The sequence below is a fragment of the Lampetra fluviatilis genome, chromosome 17 (genome assembly GCF_964198595.1).
Source record: "Lampetra fluviatilis chromosome 17, kcLamFluv1.1, whole genome shotgun sequence".
Classification (NCBI taxonomy): Eukaryota; Metazoa; Chordata; class Hyperoartia; order Petromyzontiformes; family Petromyzontidae; genus Lampetra; species Lampetra fluviatilis.
The window spans coordinates 12,970,362-12,993,266 of record NC_136291.1 but is presented as its reverse complement, the minus strand read 5'-3'; the positions used below and the strand labels follow the sequence as shown (position 1 = coordinate 12,993,266).

Sequence of the window (22,905 nt, the reverse complement as noted above, 5' to 3'; positions counted from 1 at the left end):
GACCCTCCCGCACGGGCTCCAACCACCCGACACGCAGACCCGAGAAGACTCTCAGTGCTCCTGGTCGCCCTCTTCTAGCTGGAATTCAGGCCAGACAGCCACCCCAGCACGCCGTCGCAGGTTACAGTGGGCCTGGATGCACCAGGCTACCTGAATCGAGGACAGGTCGTCTTCCTCCGTGGCCGGCAAAAAAACGCTCATATCCTGATGAGTGCCAACAATTTTTCTAGCCCCAGAAAATCCAGTCCCGCCTGCTCCATCTTTGGGTACGCAACCTGGGACAGGAACATTAGTGCGCTGCGGAAGGCAATGGGCATCTCGGTCTCCCTGCAAACAGCATACGGTGGGTAAAAAATCGACGCCAACTGGGAGTATGCTTGCCGCAGCATTGCCCTGTCTGCCGGGGGAATGGCAAAGAGTACCTCCAAGGCATCGTCATCCAGCGCAGTGGGAAGAGCACACAGTGCCTCAATATTGGACCACCCTGCGAGCTCGCAAGTGGTAGCGCTGGAAGGCCGCCCAATCACCCCCCGCAGCCGAAAATTCCTTGATAAATGGCAGCCGCTGCACGAGGGAAGATGCCCCCGGATGAGCTGTCTGTGGCAGGTTAATTTCGGCCGGACCCGATTCCTGCCCTCGGTCGGCCGAAACGGCGGAGTCGGCCTCTAGCTGCACCTGAGCTGCAGCCCCTTCCTACAGCTCTTCCCTACGCAACTGCCCCACCAGCAACGTCACCGTGGAGAGCAGCTCCAAGATGCGCGCTCTGAGTGCCCGCCGGGATCGTCCTCTTTGGAACCCCCCACTGGGGTTCTGGCTGCTGGGGCTGCCCGGGAACCCTCATCACCGTTGCCCTCTTCGCCCATGGACATGCCAGTGAGAGCCTTCCTCTTCGCAAACTTTTACATAGTCCATTTCCCCCCACAAAGATTCGAAATAAAACAAATAAAAGAAAATTCCTAACAACCCTACACGTTAACACTCCTGACACCAAATGTAGTGTACTATTTCAGAGACACTCGTAGGAGGCACTCTCTCTCTTATTCCGGCTTTTACAGCCATACGGGATAACTACATACCGGATCAGGACAGCCAACAGACCCACAGCTCGAAGAGGCGAAGACCACGACGACGGCAGCACGACGAGTTCCACTCCAGATGGCAGCAGCCCCTACTGTGAGTCGGAGCTCACCTTTTATCCACCCCAGCGTGGCCAGGCTCTGCCCTCGGCCACGCACCCTTTTGGATCCCCTAGAAGGCCACAGACTTCGACCACTGGTCCAACTGGTAGAACGGGCTGCTACCCTCACTCCTATTCTCTACCAGTCCCCAGCGCTACGCGCTCCAGTGACTCATTCTATGTCACTACAATAGGACCCAACCTTCGTGCGTGCTCCTGTTTGGGCAAGGTGGTCAAGGTTTGTGATGCAGCTTCTATCAGTGGCTGAAGCAGTTAATTGGTTCCTGCCTGCTGTTCTGCGAGGGGAAGCAGCGGATGCTACCTCCCCTGATTTTCAGCTTGCCATGTGACCAATGGTGGCAGCGGCTCTAGCTCGGGCGTCCCTGTTCGCTGCGCTGTGAGGGGAAGCGGCGGTTTGTGCCTCCCAAGAGCTTCGGCTCGCCATGTGGTCAAGGGCGGTGGCTGCTCAAGCTGGGCAGCACCTGCTCCCTCTTCCTCTCTCCTATCCACAATCGCTATCAGCAGTCGATTAATCGCAGAGGTAAGGTGGTCCATTCTTTTAGAAATTAGCCTCTAAATCTCTTGGTATGGCGATCCTGGTTCCTCGGTCTGGGGTGATGCCTCCACTTCCCTTGGAAACGTGGCTGCCAACGGATTCCAGGTCTTGATGCTTAGGGTCGATGGTTCTTCTATAAAGAGCTCATCGGTGGGTTTTATTTATCAATACCGTAGACGGAATTCCACCGCTGCCACCAGTGTAAAGAAGCCCCTTTGCAATCTTTTCAGGAGAGTAGAGCTTTATTTCTCCTAACGTATATATAGTCGGAATGTAATGATTGCCACACTCATAATTGCTATGGCTATCTTCAGCGCCGATGGTTTCCATTAAGTAGGTTCTCGAACAGTCAAACCACGATGGTTTCCACTTTGTCGATCTCGAACAGTCAGCCCCGATGGTGTCCATCTCTGGTCGTCGATTAGTCCCTGAGCAAGCGCCTAAACCGCGTAGCCTCGCTCTCTCTATATACTCACTTGACCCCGCCCCTATCGGACAGTGGGCAGCCCATTGAATTATAACACGTGTGTCCTTAATTGAATAATGCTTACAGTGCCTTCCGGCTACCTGTTTTCAATCATCTCAACGCGCGCCTTCCAGAATCTTCTCTTGTACAGTATCCTACACATATAAGCGTACAAGTGAAATAGCAGTGTTGAGGTAAAATGTATGATATACCCCCTTAATTAATTTCGTATTCCTTTAATTCACAACCTCCAACCTGGCTCTCTTGATGCTCACTTATGACTTCCTTGGGCAGCTATTGCTAGGGATGCCTGTTGCTATGCTGATGGTTGGTTGCCGCAAACAGCAGCGAAACATTTGTACACATAGCTTGGAAAATGTGATTTGTTTAAGACATGTAGCGGAAGGCTTCACACATGTGTAATGACACTGACACATGGCCTTGCTTTGTTAAGAGCCTTTATTTTGGACCCAATGCTATTCCTAGGCCCGGGCTTCGGTTCTTGATGCTTGAACCCTCTCTTCTCTCCAACCGTCTCTTCCCCTTTTATATCCCTCGAGCCCCCTTTCTCGAAGGTTCGCTCAATCCATTTTCTTGAGTCATTCCTCGTCCTTCTTCTCTAATGGTTGTCAACCATTACCTTGACAGTCGACCCTTATTTCCCTGCCTTTTACGTTTGAATTTCTCTCCAATCAGTTAAATTATCTGGTTTTGACTATCCCAAAACCAAGAATTGGAATAGGTGACAAAGCCTTTGCCGTTGCACCAAACGGTTTAGAAAAACCTTGTTTTCTCCCTGAACATCATACATCTTCCTTCAAAGAATATCCTGAAGTAGAAGATTAGTGCTGGATACAGCCACATTTGCCAATGTGATGTGGAATTGTTATCCTTACCCATGTATCGATAGTTCAATTTTAATGTGCAATTATATTGAGGGACTACTGTGTTGTTTTTCTGTGGTCTGGGACTGTTGTTGTTTTGCTATCATGCCCAAGCTTGCATTTATTGTTGAAAATCGGCAGGAATGTATATGTTTTTGCAATTTATACTTTATACTTCATTGTTCTTATTGATTTTAGTGACTTGCTTACCTTTACTATTCTTTACACTCATAGCGTGTTTTTTTGTATTGTTCGTTGTTGTAACTTTCTGACACGTCCCTACTGGATATCCGTGAAAAAGAGCTTCATACCGCTTCCTATTTTTCCAGTAAAAATAAAGATTCTGATTGTCAGTGACAGTTTCTTGTCATCTGATGGTACGACTTTGTTTGCAACACCTAAGTCCAGTCTAGGACTGGCCTTCCTGCAATCAATAGCATAATCTGCTCAAGAAAGTATCTGTCTGTTTAGCCACGTTACAAGATTAGATGACGACCCTGGCCCACCTTGCCTACTTTTAATCATCCACAGACCAGATCTCGACCATATTCATAATGGCGCTGTCCACGATACTTTTTGGGAAGCCTTCAACATCGCGCTTGAATGTAGAGGTTCTCGGTGGTGCAACGGACCTTCATCACTTACACACTTTTGAGACGATTATGAGTGATAAAATAACTGTGACGATCTTCTTTACCTATACTTTAACGGATAGCACAGGGGCTGGATTTAAAGGTCAGGTTTTTACATATACAAATGAAACATGCTCAAATGAATCCCTTAGATTAACAAAGTAGTTGCTGGTAGTTAAATGGGACTAAAATTCTTAAATGTCTTGAAAAAATTATTGAAGTGCCATTCTTCTTCGGTTTCACAATCCAAAATGTTTTAAAGCCCTTCAGGGTTGAAATTTAGTTTGTGTGGATAATTGACTATTCTGATTTCCTTAAACGCAATACACTCTTAAATATAATTGAATAAGATCTCAATGCAGAACCTTCGTGAAAAAAAGTGTGAGACTTTCCTGGTTGAATTACGTGATTTGCATTATTGTCATATATTGAAATGAATTTGGAACGTATGCACTCCTACTTGTTCTAGATGTTCATCTCACTTACATAACCACTGCACATCCATATTTAGATTTCAAAGCTGTTGTCTTATCACTTCATCAATAGCCATAGGTGTGTATGCTTTCACAAGGTGACGTTTTTGGTCGATACACGTCTGCTTGACGAGTGCTGACAACACTGTGAATATTTAACGTTTACAACACCTCATTTAAACGTTTCAAATGGGATTCATGAAATATTTTAATCTAAGGTTTTCAATGTGTTAGTGAATATAACACATTATAAGCCATGCGTGTAAGGCATTGTTGATGAGGTGTAATAATACATGGTTTTGATATGTTGATAATTGGTGTTCTGATGGTGAATGATAATCCAAATAATTACTTATCCTGGAGAAATCATATGAGCCATGAGACTCTTTTTTCCCAGATGTTCAGTAGGCGGGGGGGGGGGGGCAGAAAGTTACAACAAACAATACAAAACACGATATGTGTGCAAAGTAGAAATCACTAAATCAAGTATATAAGTTCAAATTGCATGAGTACACCAATTCTCAATCTTGAGCAAGGCAGAGTGGCGTGGTGGCAAGACTGCATGGTTCAGCGGATGGACAGGGTGGATTCAGTTGTCACTCACCACTTATAGCAGCAATAACTGGAAATTTAACTCAGGTCACTAGCTGCGTGTATTAAACCCACAAATGATGATGAGCTATACGTCTTAAAAATGATTTTACTTGTACGATTCAGTTTCATTACTGGTGATAAAGTAAACATTTGTTATATTAAATACATTATTCCTCAAAATTTTGATTCATCTGTTCCCATTAATATAAATTCTGGACTTCACAAACAACTGTCTTAAACTCCTGAGTTTGATCTTCATTGAACACCAATTTCCAAAATGTCATGTTTTAACCAAAGGGTGTGAAAGAAAATGTGTTGCTCCATATCCTTACGTGTGTTTTTCAGCTGGCTTTTATAATATTCTTTGTTTATGGGAAGATATGGATTAGTGGCATGTGGCACCAGTACTCCACTGCTCATCCAAGAGCAAGGCCAATCGCTATAATTCGAAATAAAGGTTTAAACTCGCTGCCAAGCGGCAGATTTTCTGTATAAAAGGGGCTTCCCAACATCAGAGGTCCAGCACCGTCTACGACAGTAGCAATGTCTCTCTTCTGGCTCGTCTCCTGCTTCGCCTTCATCGTCGCCGCCTTCGGTGAGGATTCTACTGCCGTCACACACCTGTTGAACTCAAACACTCACAAAGTAAAATGGGAGTCGCGCGCAGCGTGGTAAGAAGTGGACATATACACTTGAAAACTTCAATTGTATTTGTTAGTTCTTCATAAGAACTAGCATATATTCAGGCAATTCTAATGTGAGAGAATAATCATAAAATGTATACCATGGTCAGGGATTTAGTTGACAACCATGGGTAATTTCCTGTCAATATTTTAGAATGAAAAGAATGTGGTGTACTGACAATTGGTGACAAAACGTATCAAATGCTTTGATAAATCTCCCAATTGTCATGACAGAGAGGGAATATGTACATATTTAGCTTTCTATCTTCAAAAGGCTCATCATGCAGGCAACCTATTGTCAGAACTGGCAGAACCTACTGCCAGTGCAATTAAATCAGATGCTTTGTGTAGATGCTTTCTTAACAGGGGTAATGTAAAAGAATACAATGTAAACATAAATTGACATTTTAAAACGAGGGGCACTCTTCTTTGGAGGTGTCTCAAACTAAATGTCTCAATGGTAGTGAGATGTTATCTCCCTTGCCTGGTATACATTCGATCGTGATTTCGATCCTGACCCTGACGCCTGCTTTATATCTGGAGTCTGGGTGTTTTCTCTTTCTCTCCCCATGGTGGTGTGGATTTTTGTCCAGGTCGCTCCACATTAGAAACATTTTGAGTATTTGGCTGCTATAAATTTCCACGTGATAAGCGACTTCGTTGAGTTATCATTCGTGTCCAGCTGATTTCTGAAAAAGAACTAACAGCTCAGTGAACCTTACCTGGTAAAATATAGAGTTTATAGTTTTTATAGTTTAGCTAGCGGGAAGTACCCGGCGTTGCCCTGGCGATAAATATATTTAAAAACTTCTCTAAAACATTACATATACATACACAGATATTCATCTATTTTGGAAGCTCGGTGGGCCGTTTGTCCATTTCTCCACCAACAAAATTATAAGAGTCTTTTAGAAGTCGAAAAAGTCATAGAAAGTGGGGGGTAAATAGTTGATATTTAAGATTTCCGAAAATTGTCGACTTCCCCCCTCGAAAAATATTTTTACCCCCGCCTAGGTATATATACCTACACACCCTACATACAACAGAATAAGTAGTATCTATTGACTCTGTAGTTGTATCTACTGACTGTACAGTAGTATCTACTGACTGTTTAGTAGTATTTACTGACTGATGTAACTACTGACCGAAGTAGTATCTACTGCCCCTACAGTAGTATCTACCGACTCTCTAATAGTAACTACTAACTCTATAGTAGTATCTGCTGACACTATAGTAGTATCCACTGACTATAGTAGTAACTACTAACTCTATAACAGTATCTACTGACTCGATAGCAGTATCTACTATCACTACAACAGTGCATACCGAGTGTGTTGGAACCTGCTATCACTGCAACTGTGCATATTGACTGTGGTGAAACCTGCTATGACTACAGCAGTGCATACTGACATTGGTGGTTCCTGCTTTCAACTAAAGTGGTGCATACTGATTGTGGTGGTACCTGATTTCACTACAGCAGTGCATACTGACTGTGGTGGTACCTGCTATGATTGCAGCAGCGCATACTGACTGTGGTAGTACATGCTGACTTTATAGCAGTATCTATAGACTCGATAGTACAAACTACTAACTTGATAAAGTGATGTCGTGAGGCCTAGTCCCGTGCAGAGCCCCTGGCCTCGCCTAGATTTCCCAGCCGGCCGAGGTGGCACCTTGGCAAGATGGGGCTGGGCCGCTACCCTCGCCCTCCCCCACCATCTCCCGGCCCGCTCTACAAAAATACTATCTAAACGCTATAATATTAGTATCTACCGACCCTATAGTAGTAAGTGCACACATTGGGGTGAAGGGGCGGGATAAGAGGACATGACACTTTGAAGAATTTACCTCAGCGTTGTGTGTATTTTTCTTTGCATTTTTAACGCAAAATAAAGATTTTCCCCCTATCCAAACGAAGGCATGTGCTTTTCTAGGAACAACCCCTGGTCAGATTTGTTGCGCATGCGAAAATGCGTGTTTTGGCGAGGGCTCATCGGCGTAAAGAAATAAATAATAATAAATAGTACTACATGGTTAAGTAAACTACTTTAAAATTGACAGATGCAACATCAGAATAGCGCTGGTACCTGGCTACTTTTTAAAAACATAAACCCCATGGTTCGCGAGCCAAATCCTTCGCAAATTGTGTCCACACACAGACAGACACACAGACAGACAGACAGAAAAAAAATTACGTTTATAGGTAAGATTTTAGATATTACAAATAAGGAATACCTATTGTGTATGGCATTGCAGTCCTCAATATTAGTAGTTTAACATAATGCAGTTATCTTAATACTTAGAAGGCCCACATACAGCATGCAGTTGCAAAAGTATAACTAGTACATGCTAAAAAGGCATGCATACTACGTTCATCATTTGTAACATTTAACGCTTATGACAATTAATTTTAATTAAAGCTTCCTTCGTGCGCTTGGAAATACCATCCTGTCTTTAGTTTCCCAACTTTCAGTAAATAACACTGCGCACTTGATGCATTCATTTAAAGAGGAGGATGAATCTTAAAAGTTAAAAATGTTTAACCATCAAGTCTGTGTACACTGTAGTTTTTATCCACCTTGCTAACAGTACTAAGTATAATTATGTAATTTTGTATACATGGACACCCTGTAATCATCATCTGCCATAATCTATCCACTGCCGGATGAAATGCCTCACCAAGCCGTTGCTTTACCGAGCTCCTCCACACTTTGTCTATTACCTTCACTATTTAAAGTGCTAACGTTGTAGTAAATTCATGCAAGGAGCATTCTATAATGTTAACCACCAATCACCGTGTTCTTTACACATCACAGGGTGCGGTGTCCCGGCCATCAAGCCGGTCATCACCGGCTACTCTCGCATCGTCAATGGCGAGGATGCGGTGTCGGGCTCCTGGCCCTGGCAGGTGTCCCTGCAGGTGAGTGCTCAATGTTAGTATATCATGAGTCCACATTGACATGAACTGTATCGCGGTGTCCACGACACAAGTGAAAGTCGGCCTGTATGCACTGCTGTTTGGTATGTGAGGTGTGCTACGCGTGTCCCAGAGTGCGACACGACACCAATTCTGTCGCGTCTTGCCACTACAGGATTCCACCACATGGCACTATTGCGGTGGCTCCCTCATTGACCCCTCGTGGGTGGTGACCGCTGCCCACTGCGAGTTCAAGTAAGTGCATGCAGGAGTCACTGCACCAGCATAGCACCGCTCATTGTTAACGACTTTAAAACGAGGAAGAATATCTTTATCAATCAGTAAATGTTCGGTTTTCTTAAATGCGTCCGCAGCCCGTCCCGTGACCGCGTTGTTCTGGGCGAGCACGACAGGAACTCCAACGCCGAGAACATCCAGTCTCTTGTCGTCTCTAAGGTAAAATTGCGAGCCATGAATTGACCTCATGAACATTCCCTGCAACTTCCTAGACATTGCAATGGATGAAGATCAACTGAGACCAATTGTGTTGATTAAGTACCCTGAATTTAACAAATGTAGTGAGTTTAAGGTATTATAACATCTCGTTCTGTTTGCACACACAGGCCATCACTCACCAGCAGTGGGACTCCTACAACATCAACAACGACATCATGTTGCTGAAGCTGGCTCAACCCGCTCAGATCGTGGACCGTGTCTCTCCCGTCTGCCTGCCCGCCGCCTCGGATGTCTTCGCTGATAACATGATGTGTGTCACCTCCGGCTGGGGCAAGGTCCGCTCTTCCGGTGAGTATCAAAGACCAATAATTAACACAATTTACTTTGTGCAGGGTATTCATTCAGACTTCCTACAGCTAGTAGGCCTATACAACTTTGACAGTAATTCGTGCCAAATAGTTATTAAGAAATATTATTAAAGAGATGATCTAATCTTTATTATGTTATTTGGCATTCTTCTATGTGTGCGTTCACAGCCTTCAACACGCCTCCCATCCTGCAGCAGACCGCTCTGCCCATTGTGCCTACCCCCACCTGCCAGCAGAAGTGGGGCACCGTGAACGTCATCACCAGTGTCATGATCTGCGCTGGTGGTGCTGGAGCGAGCTCCTGCATGGTAAACGTTAACGGCCTTCCATTACGTAGCTAAAGTGGTATCTGAAGTCAGCGTTTTAATGCCTACACCAGAAGGTAGGCGATCATAATTGAAGATATGAGGGATGGTGGGGTTTATGGGACTATCTTGTAAAAATGTATCATGTTTGAAAGTAAACCATTGATGAAAGTAGTTGTTCACAATTTAATAGGATTGAACTTTGATATAAATTCCTCAATACTTACCCTTAGTTCTTTCGGTAAAGTCACGTAGGTAAAAAATTAAATTAAAATTAATAAAAATAAAATAATAAAATCACGACGTTTCGGAGGCAACACGAGTCTCCGTCATCAGGTGGGACCGTCACAGCCAGATTTGCTGCATCAAGTGTGGCAGGGATTCAAGATGCAAGCTCTTAAATACAAGTGAAGGGGGAGGAGGGGGGGGAGCTTATCAGAATGTGGTAGCCAATGAATGGAACGTATCGGGAGGGGGGGCGGGGCTAAAAGAGAGCACGAGGTGCTCGTAGGCGTCGACGTGGACGTGTTTGTGCGCAAGTCCCTGTTGGTGCACATAATAACGTATTGGAGGGGGGGGGGTGCTAAAAGAGAGCACGGGGTGCAACGTGTATTTGGACATGCCTGTGCACAAGCACCTGTTGGTGCACATGATAGAAGAGAACGACAATGCCCATGTTTATACCAGTGTTGGCTGACAATAAAAAAAGTGCTGTTAAACGCTGGGGATGTTAACACTCGGTAAAGTAAAATAGTGCCTGTCAGATAAGATGGTCCAAAAATGGGTAGTAAAATGTTTTTGCATGGTTAATAACATCTTTCCAATGATTACTAAGTTTGTACCATCATCACGGTTGAAATTATGTCTGTGTTTGTATATCTGAATGGCTTCGTGTACAAACCTTTGATGGTAGCCAGAGGGTTTGCAGAGCACCTTGGTCTCGGAAAAAACAATATCACGGGAGCCCACTGCGTTGTAGCAATGATCGGCAACGGCGGAAGACTCAATTTTGCCGTGTTTCAAATCTGACTTGTGCACGCGGACACGATCAGAGACATGACATTTCGTTTCCCCAATGTAACAGTCACCAATTTATAGACTCCAGGGTATTGCAAGTCAGGGATGGCATCCTTCACAGATGGAATTAGATCACGGATTTTATGTACTGATCTGAATCGGACTTGGATCTTATGTTTGTTTAGAATTTTGGAGATCTTTTTGGTCACATCTGCTATGTATGGCAACGTGATAGTTTTGATCGGAGTTTCAAGTAGCTGTTTCTGTATGGTGGGAGAAACAGCTTGGCGGATGGTGCGTTCAGAGTATCCGTTCATCCTGAGGGCCCGATGTACATGTCTTAATTCACTGGCCAGGTGGTGTTGGTCAGAAATGCCATGAGCTCTGTGGTATAGCGTTTTGATGAGATAATTCTTTTGAGATGGGTGGTGGTAGTAATCCCGTTTCAAGTAGGAATCTGTGTGGGTGGCTTTCCTGTAGACAGAATGTCCCAAGGATCCGTCAGGTTTTCTCTCAAACAGAATATCTAAGAATGGTAGTTTGCCATCTTTCTCCACTTCCATGGTGAATCTGATGGATCGGTGTCTGGAATTGATGTGGTCCAAGAAGTGGTTTAATGCTGGGAGGCCATGTGGCCAAATGATGAAAGTGTCATCCACATACCTCTTCCACAGGGAAGGACGCAGGGTGGATGTCTGGATGGCGTCTGATTCAAACTTTTCCATGAACATGTTGGCTATCACTGGTGACAAGGGGGGGCCCATAGGGGTACCCTCATTCTGTTTGTAGGAGGTGCCATTCCAGGTAAAATAAGTGTTGGTGAGGTAATGCCTAACCAGCGCAGGTACATTCAATCCATGTTGGACCAAGTCCTCAATTATTGTTAGGGTGTCAGGCACTGTAACTTTGGTAAACAGAGATACTACATCAACACTGACGAGGATATCATCAGGAGATAGTACCATGTCCTTGACCATAGAGACTAATTGGGTTGAGTTGAATACTGCCAAAGAGGTCTTGCCTGTGAAGGGAAGCAGAGAATCTGATAGAAAACGGGCTAGTTTGTAGGTAGGGGAGTTGATCATTGACACGATGGGTCGTAGCGGGGTGCCTTCTTTATGGATCTTGGGAAGACCATAGAGTCTGGGAGGTCTAGCCGCCGAGGGTTTTAGAGAAGGACGTTTGGTTGGTTCGATTAGGGAAGTCGAACTCGTGATGATCTTGTTGGTTTTTGTCGTTAGGCTGTTAGTAGGATCGCTTTTAAATTTGGAGTAACTCCCATCGTTAAGTAGGTCCATGATTTTGTTGTATGATTCTTTAGGTTTGTACACGAAGCCATTCAGATATACAAACACAGACATAATTTCAACCGTGATGATGAGTACAAACTTAGTAATCATTAGAAAGATGTTATTAACCATGCAAAAAATATTTAACTACACATTTTTGGACCATCTCATCTGACAGGCACTATTCTACTTTACCGAGTGTTAACATCCCCAGCATTTAACAGTACTCTCTTTATTGTCAGCCAACACTGGTATAAACATGGGCATTTTCGTTCTCTTCTATCATGTGCACCAACAGGTGCTTGTGTACAGGCATGTTCACGTACACGTTGCACCCCGTGCTCTCTTTTAGCCCCCCCCACCTCCCGATATGTTCCATTCATTGGCTACCACATTCTGGTAAGCTCCCCCCCACTCTCCTCCCCCTTAACTTGTATTTAAGAGCTTGCATCTTGAATCCCTGCCTCACTTGATGCAACAAATCTGGCTGTGACGGTCCCACCTGATGACGGAGACTTGTGTTGCCTCCAAAACGTCGTGATTTTATTATTTTATTTTTTATTAATTTTCATTTCATTTTTTACCTACGTGACTTTACCGAAAGAACTAAGAGTATGAATCCTTGCAGTCACGAAAGCTTCAAATCTAGAACCTCAATACTTAATTTTAAGTGGCAATATTTTTTTTTATTCCATCATCTAATGTAAATTTGTGACAGCTCATTATTACCATGCACAATGCACATACATTATAAAAAAAAAGTGTAATGATTTCAGACCTGCATTACCATATAAGTGAAGTGTATCTCAACACAACTCAATTGTCATCAAAGATGGGTAGGACGGTTTTATTTTACTTTATTCTGTCTCGATATCGAAGCTCATTTTGATATGCTTGTGGCTATGCACCTTGCGTGTCTTCTCTCCAGGGCGACTCTGGCGGCCCCCTGGTGTGCGAGAAGAACGGCGTGTGGAACCTCGTGGGGATCGTGTCGTGGGGCAGCAGCTCGTGCTCCACCAGCATGCCGGCCGTGTACGCGCGCGTCACTGCCCTGCGAAGCTGGATGGACCAGACCATGGCTGCCAACTAGACACACCGATGGGTAACGATTCAGTAATTGCTTTCAATTGGTCGCATTGGATTTGTGATTGTGAAGACCTTGGATATTGTACGAATCAATTTGTTGATGACATGTATCATTAATAAAATTGTTGACCAATTCTTTTTTCTCAAAAAGTTGTTTTTATTTCATCCTTGACTTGGATTGGTTTAACACGTAGGCTTTCGCGACCAATATCATCCATAATACAGGATTTTTGGGTTAGATCGCGCAGTTTAAGGAATACGAATTTTATAAATAGGAAATGTAATCGAAACATGTAATAATCTATATATTTAAAAGGGAAATTTGTGAATTATGTGTCTGTTCAAAATGTTTAGCGTACTTCCCGCCATGCGGGTACTTTCCAGACTGTACACCATGCAAAAATTAAAAAAATTGACTTTTGTACTTTTGGGGGGGGGGGGGGGGGGGTGCGCAATAATGCATATATTTTGCACGGCAAGTGAGCTGTGACGTCACATCTGTCATGTGACCCGTATGCGGAAACGTAACGGAGTGTGCCTGCTGAGGTCATCCCCCCCCCAACCCTCCGCGGGTAAATTGAAATACAAGTGTGTTGCAGGTCTAAGGCGTTCTTCGCGCAGGATTGGTTTTTCAGTCGTTTACTGCCGCACGCACCCTGAAAGTTGTGTGTGTCTGCAGCAAGCGCGTGTATGTGTACCTATGGACGTGCGCGCGTTTGTGTGTGGGGGGAGCATAGCGATTCGCGCGCTGCGCTACGAACCCGGCGACCCGAGTTCGATTCCCGCTCACGGCCACCACCGGTGACGATTATGTTAACCGGTCCTGGGCTTCCCATAGGTCGACTCAGCCTCAAACGAGTAACTGGTGTGGTGTGTGAACATCGCCACTGGGGAGACAAAGGCGGCCGGGCGTGATGAATCCAAGTCCCGGGCGAAGCTGGGTAGTAAAGCTAGTACAGTGGTACCCCGGAGATCGAACTTAATTCATTCCAGAAGGCCATTCGAACACCGATTTGTTCAAACACCGAATTATTTTTTTCCCATTAGAATGAATGTGAATGACATTAATTGGTTCCAGACACAATAAATCTCCTATTATAAAGCATTTTTACACGAAGTTTACAGTAATTACATGCATAAAATCATACAAAAAAAATCACAATAAATAAATGGAATAAATGAATAAATATATGGAATAAATGAAATTAATGAACATTGAACTTCACTTTACCTGTGTAATGCGGGCGTAAGCGACCTTCCGGATGTGACGTCACGGGGGGTGGAGTCATGTGACGTGGGTGGAAGGTTCGGGTCCTTAAGCGGGTAAACCGGAAGGGGAAGTCAGTCGGGGTGTGAGCGGAAAAGAGTGAGGCCACGCGGGCGGGTGAGAAGAGGGGGGGGCACCGACGGCTATCGGGAGCCAACCCCGAAGACAAGAGGAAGCTGCGGAGTGGTGTGCAGCTGCAGAGGAGACAGCCAGAAGGGCTGCGTGTTAGAGGCAGCGGTGTGGCTGCCAGGAGGAGCTGCGGAGAGAGAGAGAGACAGCACGAGGCTGCCAGGAGGTGGAGAGAGAGGAGTTGCAGGGAGTACAGCCAAGGGGGGCTGTGTGAGAGAAACAGCAGCGGGGCTGCTGTTGTGGATCGGGCCGACATTGGAGTCAGCACCGTGGAGAAGCTACAGAGTAAAGACAGCCGTGTGGGTGTACAGCACGAACCGAATAAAGGACACTGAGCCAGACATCGTGGTCCAGTCGTTTATTACACTGGTGTCGGAAGTGCAACGGCATGTCGAAACAAGTGAGGAAGAAAGTTAATCCGGCGCCTGCATCGGCTTCTTCGTCCGACGACGACGAACTCCCTCCAACCTCGGATCCTGTTGGGGTGGTGGAGGAGAGCCCGGCTGAGGCGACCACGGGAACGGGAGTGGAGGATGTTGGCGCGGTGGCGGGTCCGTCGACATCATCAGACGCGGATCAACGATGGCAAGCGATGGCGGTACAACTGGAGGCACTTAAGGACGTCCTGGCGCATCTATGCCATCTCGTCGCGCCAGGGACGATGGATGATGCAATTGGTGCTCCGCGGGCCGCCACGTTGCCTGTCCTGCCGCCGCCATTGCCCACGCGGCAAGAGGCCGCCATTTTGCGCGCTCCGTGGCGCCAAACCGCCATCTTGGCCATGCCGCGGGCCGACGCCATTTTGAATTTGCCATCACAACCACCACCATTGGAAGACGGCGGGAAGAGGAGTCGGAGTCGCCACCTTACAACGGTTAAAGAATTTTCCGTCGGTGGGGACTGGAGCGCGTTCGCCTGCCGCTTCTTGGCGGCGGTACGCACAGCAAGATGGACCGATGCGGAGGCTTTGGAGGTGTTGCCGACTCTCCTGGACGACGAATCTGTCCGATTCTTCCGTTCCATAACGACCGATAAGAAGGCAACTTTATGTGGTGTTTTTCAAGAAATGGCCGATGCTTATGAGCCACCAGATGATGCGCATCGGCGATTCGCTCAACGACAACGAGCACCAGAGGAGTCGCCCGTGGCGTTCAGGGGTGCGGTGCTGGAGCTGGCCATGGCAGCTTATCCTGAGACGCCACAGGACCTGCTCGAGCCTCTCATATTAGGGAAAATGTTGGAGCTGTCTCGGGATCTAGGGATCCCCATGCCTGTGTGTGGGCATGAGAAGCTAACTTCCCGGACGGCTGCTAAGTGTCTCGATGCGCAATTCAACCTCCGTCGCTGGAAACAAGTGACGGCGTGGACGGGGGGGCCCGTCAAAGAAGGGGATGCGCTGGGGTGGAACCCTGCGCAGGCTGTCTATGTTCCGGATGACCGGGGCCCTCAACAACTGACGGCCGCCTCCGCTCCATGGACGGGACGCGGCGGGCCGAAACCGCGCGCGGCGCTACCAGAACGGGGCCGTCAGGAGGCGAGGCCTGCGCTTCGGCGCAACGAGGCCGAATGTTTCCGCTGCGGGCGTAGGGGCCACTACACCAGAGACTGCTGGGCCCGCTTCCCGGCTCCGCCGCAGCAGGAGGCCTCGGCACCGGTCAAGTCGGCTAAAGATCCTCCGAAACAGGCATGTCGGCACGCACCAGACACTCGGCAAGGCTTTACACCTCACCCATCACCGTCGTTGCGCCATCCTAACGTTGTGGTTAAAGCATGCCCTTCGACGGGGCCTTGTCGCTCGGTCACGCAGTGGCGCAAGTTGGCACGGAGAGTCGTCGCGGCCGCTACGGGCTCGTCCACTGTACCGGGGTCTGTTGCTGCTGACTCTCCCCTGCCTGCGTCCATTGATCTTGCTAGAGCGCCTGTCGTACCTGTTCCAGACAGGCCGGCCGTGACATTGCGGGGGACGAGGGGCCCTGCTCGGAGGACGCCTGCCAGGTCTGCGGGACCTTCGAGCCCTGCAGCCCTTCCGACCCAGCTGCGGGCACGGTCACAGGACAAGCCCAAGACTAACTCTTTAGGGACACGGGACGGCGATGGACTTCCAGCTGCGACAGGGGGATTACCCCCTGTCATTCCTCGACTTTCATCGCGTTCCCGTTCTGCGAGTGGGCCGCCGACCGTCCGGGACGGGCCGGCGACCCGCACACGTTCCAAATCGCTTACGTTTCGTTGATTGTTGCTGTCTTGTTATTTTTTTCTTACAGTTGTATTTATTGCATGCTTTTTGTACGTTCGTTGATGTTAATTGCGTTGTCGTTGTTGTTCTTGCTGTTACATTGTATGCTTAGTGTCCTTTAGGGGGGGAAGCTCGGTTCGCCGCATTACGATTTGCTATTGGTCAGCCGAGGTCGGCTGGGATTTTTCTACGGGGGAGGGTGGTGTAATGCGGGCGTAAGCGACCTTCCGGATGTGACGTCACGGGGGGTGGAGTCATGTGACGTGGGTGGAAGGTTCGGGTCCTTAAGCGGGTAAACCGGAAGGGGAAGTCAGTCGGGGTGTGAGCGGAAAAGAGTGAGGCCACGCGGGCGGGTGAGAAGAGGGGGGGGCACCGACGGCTATCGGGAGCCAACCCCGAAGACAAGAGGAAGCTGCGGAGTGGTGTGCAGCTGCAGAGGAGACAGCCAGAAGGGCTGCGTGTTAGAGGCAGCGGTGTGGCTGCCAGGAGGAGCTGCGGAGAGAGAGAGAGACAGCACGAGGCTGCCAGGAGGTGGAGAGAGAGGAGTTGCAGGGAGTACAGCCAAGGGGGGCTGTGTGAGAGAAACAGCAGCGGGGCTGCTGTTGTGGATCGGGCCGACATTGGAGTCAGCACCGTGGAGAAGCTACAGAGTAAAGACAGCCGTGTGGGTGTAAAGCACGAACCGAATAAAGGACACTGAGCCAGACATCGTGGTCCAGTCGTTTATTACACCTGTAGTAAGGAGAGTTGATCGCTTGAGTGGAAGGTGGCGAGGAGGAGAGGTGGTAAAACCTTTGTCTGGGCAAGTGTCATGCCCGCTCGCCATACAGGTTCTTTCAAGTCGCAATTGCCCGTTTGACCTCCGAATTTCGTTCGGTTTCCGGGGCAATAAACGTTCGGATATATCGTTCGAACACCGATTTGCTCTAGTTTTGGTGCGTTTGATCTCCGAGGTTCTACTGTACAATATAAACCACTGATCTTTTTACAACAGTAATATAGCTAATATTCCAACAAGCTAGTCGACATTCCCAATTGCAATCCTAAATTTCATACTCATGAATATTCTTAATTAATTAATAAATTGCTTTGCATGCACATCTGAAGGTTTTTTTTATTTAAAAAGAGGATAACGTCGTCATGATTGAACTAGAGTTGGGAAACCCATGGAGTATTGATTTGAAGTTTTTGTGACTGCAGGAATCCATACTCTTTGGTTCTTTCGGTATAGTCACGTAGGTAGAACATAATTAATGAATCGCGACGTTTCGATTGCAACACGAGCAATTGTCATCAGGTGGAACTGCTGAACAAGAAAGGGCTGCTGCAACAAGAGGTTATATATAGGTTTGAGGTGGGTGTCACCCAAGGGTAAGTAGGCGGGGTCAGAGATGGAAAGGAGTACCGTTGCCGCACACACGCACAACAGCTGCGTTAAAGGGAGAGATTGTCATGTCAATGTAAACGAGTTTAATGCGAAGATAGCATGTCTGTGTCAGAGGACCGGGTATAGCGCCACCTCGTGGGCAACACAAGCTGTGGCGTTGGCTGCTGTACAGTGAGAGGCCAGCGTATCAACGCAAGAGAACCATCGTAACGCTGGCCGTGCCAGTGAGACTTACAGCCCATTAAACAAAGAGAGCTACCATTACATCGAGGCAAAAGGGAACAGCGGTGGCTATGTTATTGAGACCTTAGTCTGTTAATGGAAAGACATTTAATAAGATAATTGTTTTTTTACCCTTCTATCTGGCAACAAAACTGACACCTTTTTACAAGGAGTCATGTTTGTATAGACCGCAATACCTGCAGTCAAAACCAATTATCATATTTTTACTGGCAAATGAGGTTCCCATAGTGTAGCCATTTAATAAGGTTATGTAATTTAAAGAGTCGGAAATAACTGCTTAACAATGGCAGCAAGGATGGAAACATCACAGCAAGTTATGACTTTATCTGGTTAATAACATCCTTCCAATGATTGCAAATTTTTTACGCATCTTCTCAGTTGAAATTGTGTCCGTATTTATATATCTGGATGGTTTCATGGACAAATTTTTGAAGGTAGCTTGAAGGTTTGCAGAGTACCTTGGTCTTGGAAAAAACAATATCGTGTGAACCCACCGCGTTGAAACAGTGATCAGCCACGGCAGAGGTATTGGTTCTGCCGTGTTTCAAATCTGCCTTGTGTTCGCGAACACGGTCTGAGACATGTCGTTTCGTTTCCCTGATGTAACTGCTACCACCGACACAACTTAGTCTGTAGACACCAGGGTATTGCATGTCAGGAATCACATCCTTCACAGATGGGATCAAATCACGGATTTTGTGTACTGTGTTGAATCGAACCTGGATTTTGTGTTTGTTCAAGATTTTGGAAATATTTTTGGTAAAACTTGCTAGGTATGGCAAGGTGATGGTTTTGATTGGGTCCTCAGATGGTTCTCTCCCCATGGTTGGGGATACAGCTTTGCAGATTGTGTGGTTTGAATATCCATTCATCTTGAGTGCTTGGTGTACGTGCTCCAGCTCACTGGCTAGGTGTTGCTGGTCGGAGATGCAACGTGCCCTATGGTGTAGTGTTTTGATGAGGAAGTTATTCTGGGCTGGATGGTGGTGGGAATCAGGCTTTAGATGGGAATGTGAAGGCTGCTGGCCCCCGGCTCCTCCCCCGGGAGAGGGATGATCTCGGGGGAGCTGCTGCCTCCTGACTCCTCACTCGTGTGAGAGCAGCTGTTCCCCGATTCCTCGTTCGGGTGAGGGCTGCCGCGCCGCGGCCCCTCGAATCCGCGACCCCACCATCTCCGAGTCTTGTCTGTGGGGCATAACTCGGGGCTGGCGCTCGGCTGCCTGGAATTAATCCTTCGCTCCTCACTCACACTCCTCCAAACATTAGTAGGAGACTCCCTGCACGCCACAGCCCACACTCGTGTACACGCAGCCACCCAAACGCGACGTCTCCGCTCTCACAACCACGTGCACCAATCGCACGCGCAGAACGGGGGGCTAGGGGTCAAAGGGCAGTGATGTCACTCGCACACGCGCCGCCGCCGAGAGTGGGTAATGGAGATTATTTAAAGGGCTGTGGGGCGGGTATTCGGGATTGGTTTTAGCACGAGCGTTGCTGTACGCTGGGGAATTAGAGAAATACGTTAATCGTCCTCCTGCTCCTCTGCGCAATGATTAATAACTAGCGAGAGTTTTCGTACACCAGACTCGGGCACAACGGTCGCAGTACTCGACTGGATGTGCGCGTAGGACTCTTGCGCAATGGTCGCCCCGATATAGTTATACACGCACCAATCTCCGCGTTACGACGAGCGTACTCACGCCACCACGCACTCTCCCCATACTCGCAGAAAACACACAAAACTGTTTATAGATTACTAATGGTTTATTCCCGGTGTGCCCGATACTAAATATCCCGGAGCCCGAAGCCGAAATCAGTAGGGTAACTAACCTGTTTCACGACGGTCTAAGTCCAATCTATCCTGTCTATTCAGACTTACTCTCCCGAGGAATTCTCACTCTGTTCTCTACTTCTCTCTCGTACTCATAGTTCGACTCGTACGAAGTTCGGAGAGCTCGTCCTGGCTGCACTGCGATGCGTCACACAGACGCTTGAGTGCCCGGAGAGTAGACTGCGTCGATCGCTGACTCGAGAAGAACACGAACTCATTATTCCCCCCCTTTCCCTCACCTTTTATTGTGCCCTACATCAAATAAATATTTCGCTGATCCAGTGGCCTTCTCGGCCAATCAGGTCGCTTGCTCTGCGGTGTCCCATCACTTGCATCAGTGCTCTCAGCACCGTCCGTGTCCCGGTTTCTATATCAAAGGGAGCCGCCGCTATTGTTGGTGACCCCCGAGCACGTTCGTGCTCGCCCCGTATTTTGTGGCCCTACCCCCCTGCTTGCCATTGTGTGTGTGTCCTATCCGCGGTGGCTGAGTAGCCTCGTCGTGACCGTGTAATTTCACGTTAATTCGCGGCACCGCAGTGCCATTTAATCCCAGGGAAGCCTCGGCCAATTCCCTGGCCCCAGGAAACCATGGAAAAGGTTCCCCACGAGGAGGGCTCCTTGGTGAAAACCTGTAGGCCAGGTGACTTCTCCACGAGGCCCTATGTGGGTATGTGTGTGTGTGTTCATGTGGGGGCTGGTGAGGGAAGAGCAGCGTCGGCCAAGCTGCTTTGTTGTATTGGTATCGCGGGTGCAGCGCCGGCAGAGCGGCTTCGCCGCTGTGGCATCACAGGAATCCGTGTGGGTGGCTTTCCTGTAGACAGAATGTCCCAACGAGCCATCAGGTCTTTTCTCGATCAAAACATCTAGAAATGGTAGCTTGCCATCATTTTCTACTTCCACGCAGCTGTTGTGCTTGCGTGTGGCGACGGGACTCCTTTCCATTTCTGACTCTGCCTACTTACCCTTGGGTGACACCCACCTAAAAACCTTTCTATAACCTATGTGACTTTAACAAAATAACCAAAGAGTACCATGGAGTATGTTATATGTAATGAACTCTGTCATATCACTGCAAAGAAACTCTAATCCTAACGTGAACAAAACTTCAAAATTTCAACTTCAAGATTAGCTTAACTCTGAGTATAATCATACAGGCAGATATCGTTGAACGCAGGGGTAACGTTCTTGGAAAATGCCATATTGGGAAAAACCACGTTCGACAATCAAGTTTATTGGAGTTGCATTTCTGTGTCAACCCCTCCCTCTTTAACTAATTCCACACGATTTATACCGTTGTTATTATGCTAAAAGATGCTGAGTCACTCTCCATTTCGTGTGTTTGTGTGTACATTCTTGATTTTTCAATTTCACCTCAATTTAAACCCCCATCTCCATTCTTCTTTCCGCACCGTGACACTCATGCCCATAACTCGCCCCCGACATTTAATTGCCAGTGCGGTGCTGGCCCCTAACAAAGTCACTTGAACGTGAATGATTTGCCATTTAGGCGTCCATATGAACTGACACATTTTCTGCGTGTTCTGACTCGTAAGGATTTTTAGAACTTCTTCATTTTTGTAAAAAAATCTCCAGAACAAAGAGCGCTTTGACGAATTAGTGTTGTACGGGATCGCCCTTAGCGAGATCTGCCTGTATGTTATACCAGGCAGATCTCGCTAAACACGACCCCATCGAACGATAATTCGTTAGAGCACTCTTTGTTACTATAACATATAGCACGGCCGGCCGGGCTGCAAGGACACAGCACCTACGATGCTGGCAGTGAGGCTGGTACAACAGAATGGGGAGCCCTTCTGATGCCAGCAGGGTGTGCGGCAACAGGGCGAAAAGCCCAGAGCAGCGGGATGATGACTGCCCGTCATCCCACAAACACCCACGCACACAATGAAATAGTGCTCACCACAAACCTATCTCTATCCACTGCTACCGTTATCGTATCTTCTCTACTCACTGCTGCTCCGTCTCTCTCCCTGGCACCAACCGCTCCAGCTCCAATCCCAAACCAGACTCCCGTCTCTCCGTTATGCTATCCTCTTATCCCCACACCAATCAGTCCCAATCAATTATCTCACCCCCCCGCTTTGTCACTCGCCCCCAGGCCCCCAGCCTCACGTGGCCTTGTTATTCCCGCCAGAGCGGCACCGGTCATTAACTACTCACCCTCCTAACCAATCACCGGCCTGCATCCTCGGTTACCCCCTAACACCTGTCGCCCATCTTAACGACATCTCCCTCACGCCCGACAACAACAACCCCGTCCTCAGATACCCCCCACTGTACACCGCTCGCTTGCATAGCAACAGAACAACCGAACGTGTGGCGCGTCATATTTCAAGTCCTACACCTGTATAAAAGACAACTGTTCACAGAAGCAATCAATCAATCCGATTCCAAACTCTCCACCATGGCCAAGACCAAAGAGCTCTCCAAGTATGTCAGGGACAAGATTGTAGACCTACACAAGGCTGGAATGGGCTACAAGACCATCGCCAAGCAGCTTGGTGAGAAGGTGACAACAGTTGGTGCGATTATTCGCAAATGGAAGAAACACAAAAGAACTGTCAATCTTCCTCGGCCTGGGGCTCCATGCAAGATCTCACCTCGTGGAGTTGCAATGATCATAAGAACGGTGAGGAATCAGCCTAGAACTACACGGGAGGATCTTGTCAATGATCTCAAGGCAGCTGGGACCATAGTCACCAAGAAAACAATTGGTAACACACTACGCCGTGAAGGACTGAAATCCTGCAGCGCCCGCAAGGTCCCCCTGCTCAAGAAAGCACATATACATGCCCGTCTGAAGTTTGCCAATGAACATCTGAATGATTCAGAGGACAACTGGGTGAAAGTGTTGTGGCCAAATGAGACCAAAATGGAGCTCTTTGGCA

General features: G+C 47.5%; 1 protein-coding gene across 1 annotated transcript; it reads left to right on the top strand.

The window, feature by feature from the left end:
- Nucleotides 1–5,325: 5,325 nt before the first annotated feature.
- LOC144936749 (chymotrypsin B-like) lies at nucleotides 5,326–12,907 on the top strand. Its single transcript, XM_078863872.1, has 7 exons — nucleotides 5,326–5,377; nucleotides 8,282–8,385; nucleotides 8,558–8,637; nucleotides 8,757–8,838; nucleotides 9,006–9,186; nucleotides 9,375–9,514; nucleotides 12,746–12,907. The coding sequence occupies exons 1-7, from the start codon at nucleotides 5,326–5,328 to the stop codon at nucleotides 12,905–12,907; spliced, it is 801 nt and encodes a 266-aa protein (XP_078719998.1).
- The last annotated feature ends 9,998 nt before the right edge of the window (nucleotides 12,908–22,905 follow it).

Excerpts from the sequence above, each read along its gene's own strand:
- LOC144936749 (XM_078863872.1), top strand. The coding sequence starts at position 5,326 with ATGTCTCTCTTCTGGCTCGTCTCCTGCTTCGCCTTCATCGTCGCCGCC. Across the intron at positions 5,378-8,281 it reads CTTCATCGTCGCCGCCTTCG|GGTGCGGTGTCCCGGCCATC; the intron begins GTGAGGATTCTA and ends TACACATCACAG. Across the intron at positions 8,839-9,005 it reads AGTCTCTTGTCGTCTCTAAG|GCCATCACTCACCAGCAGTG; the intron begins GTAAAATTGCGA and ends TTGCACACACAG.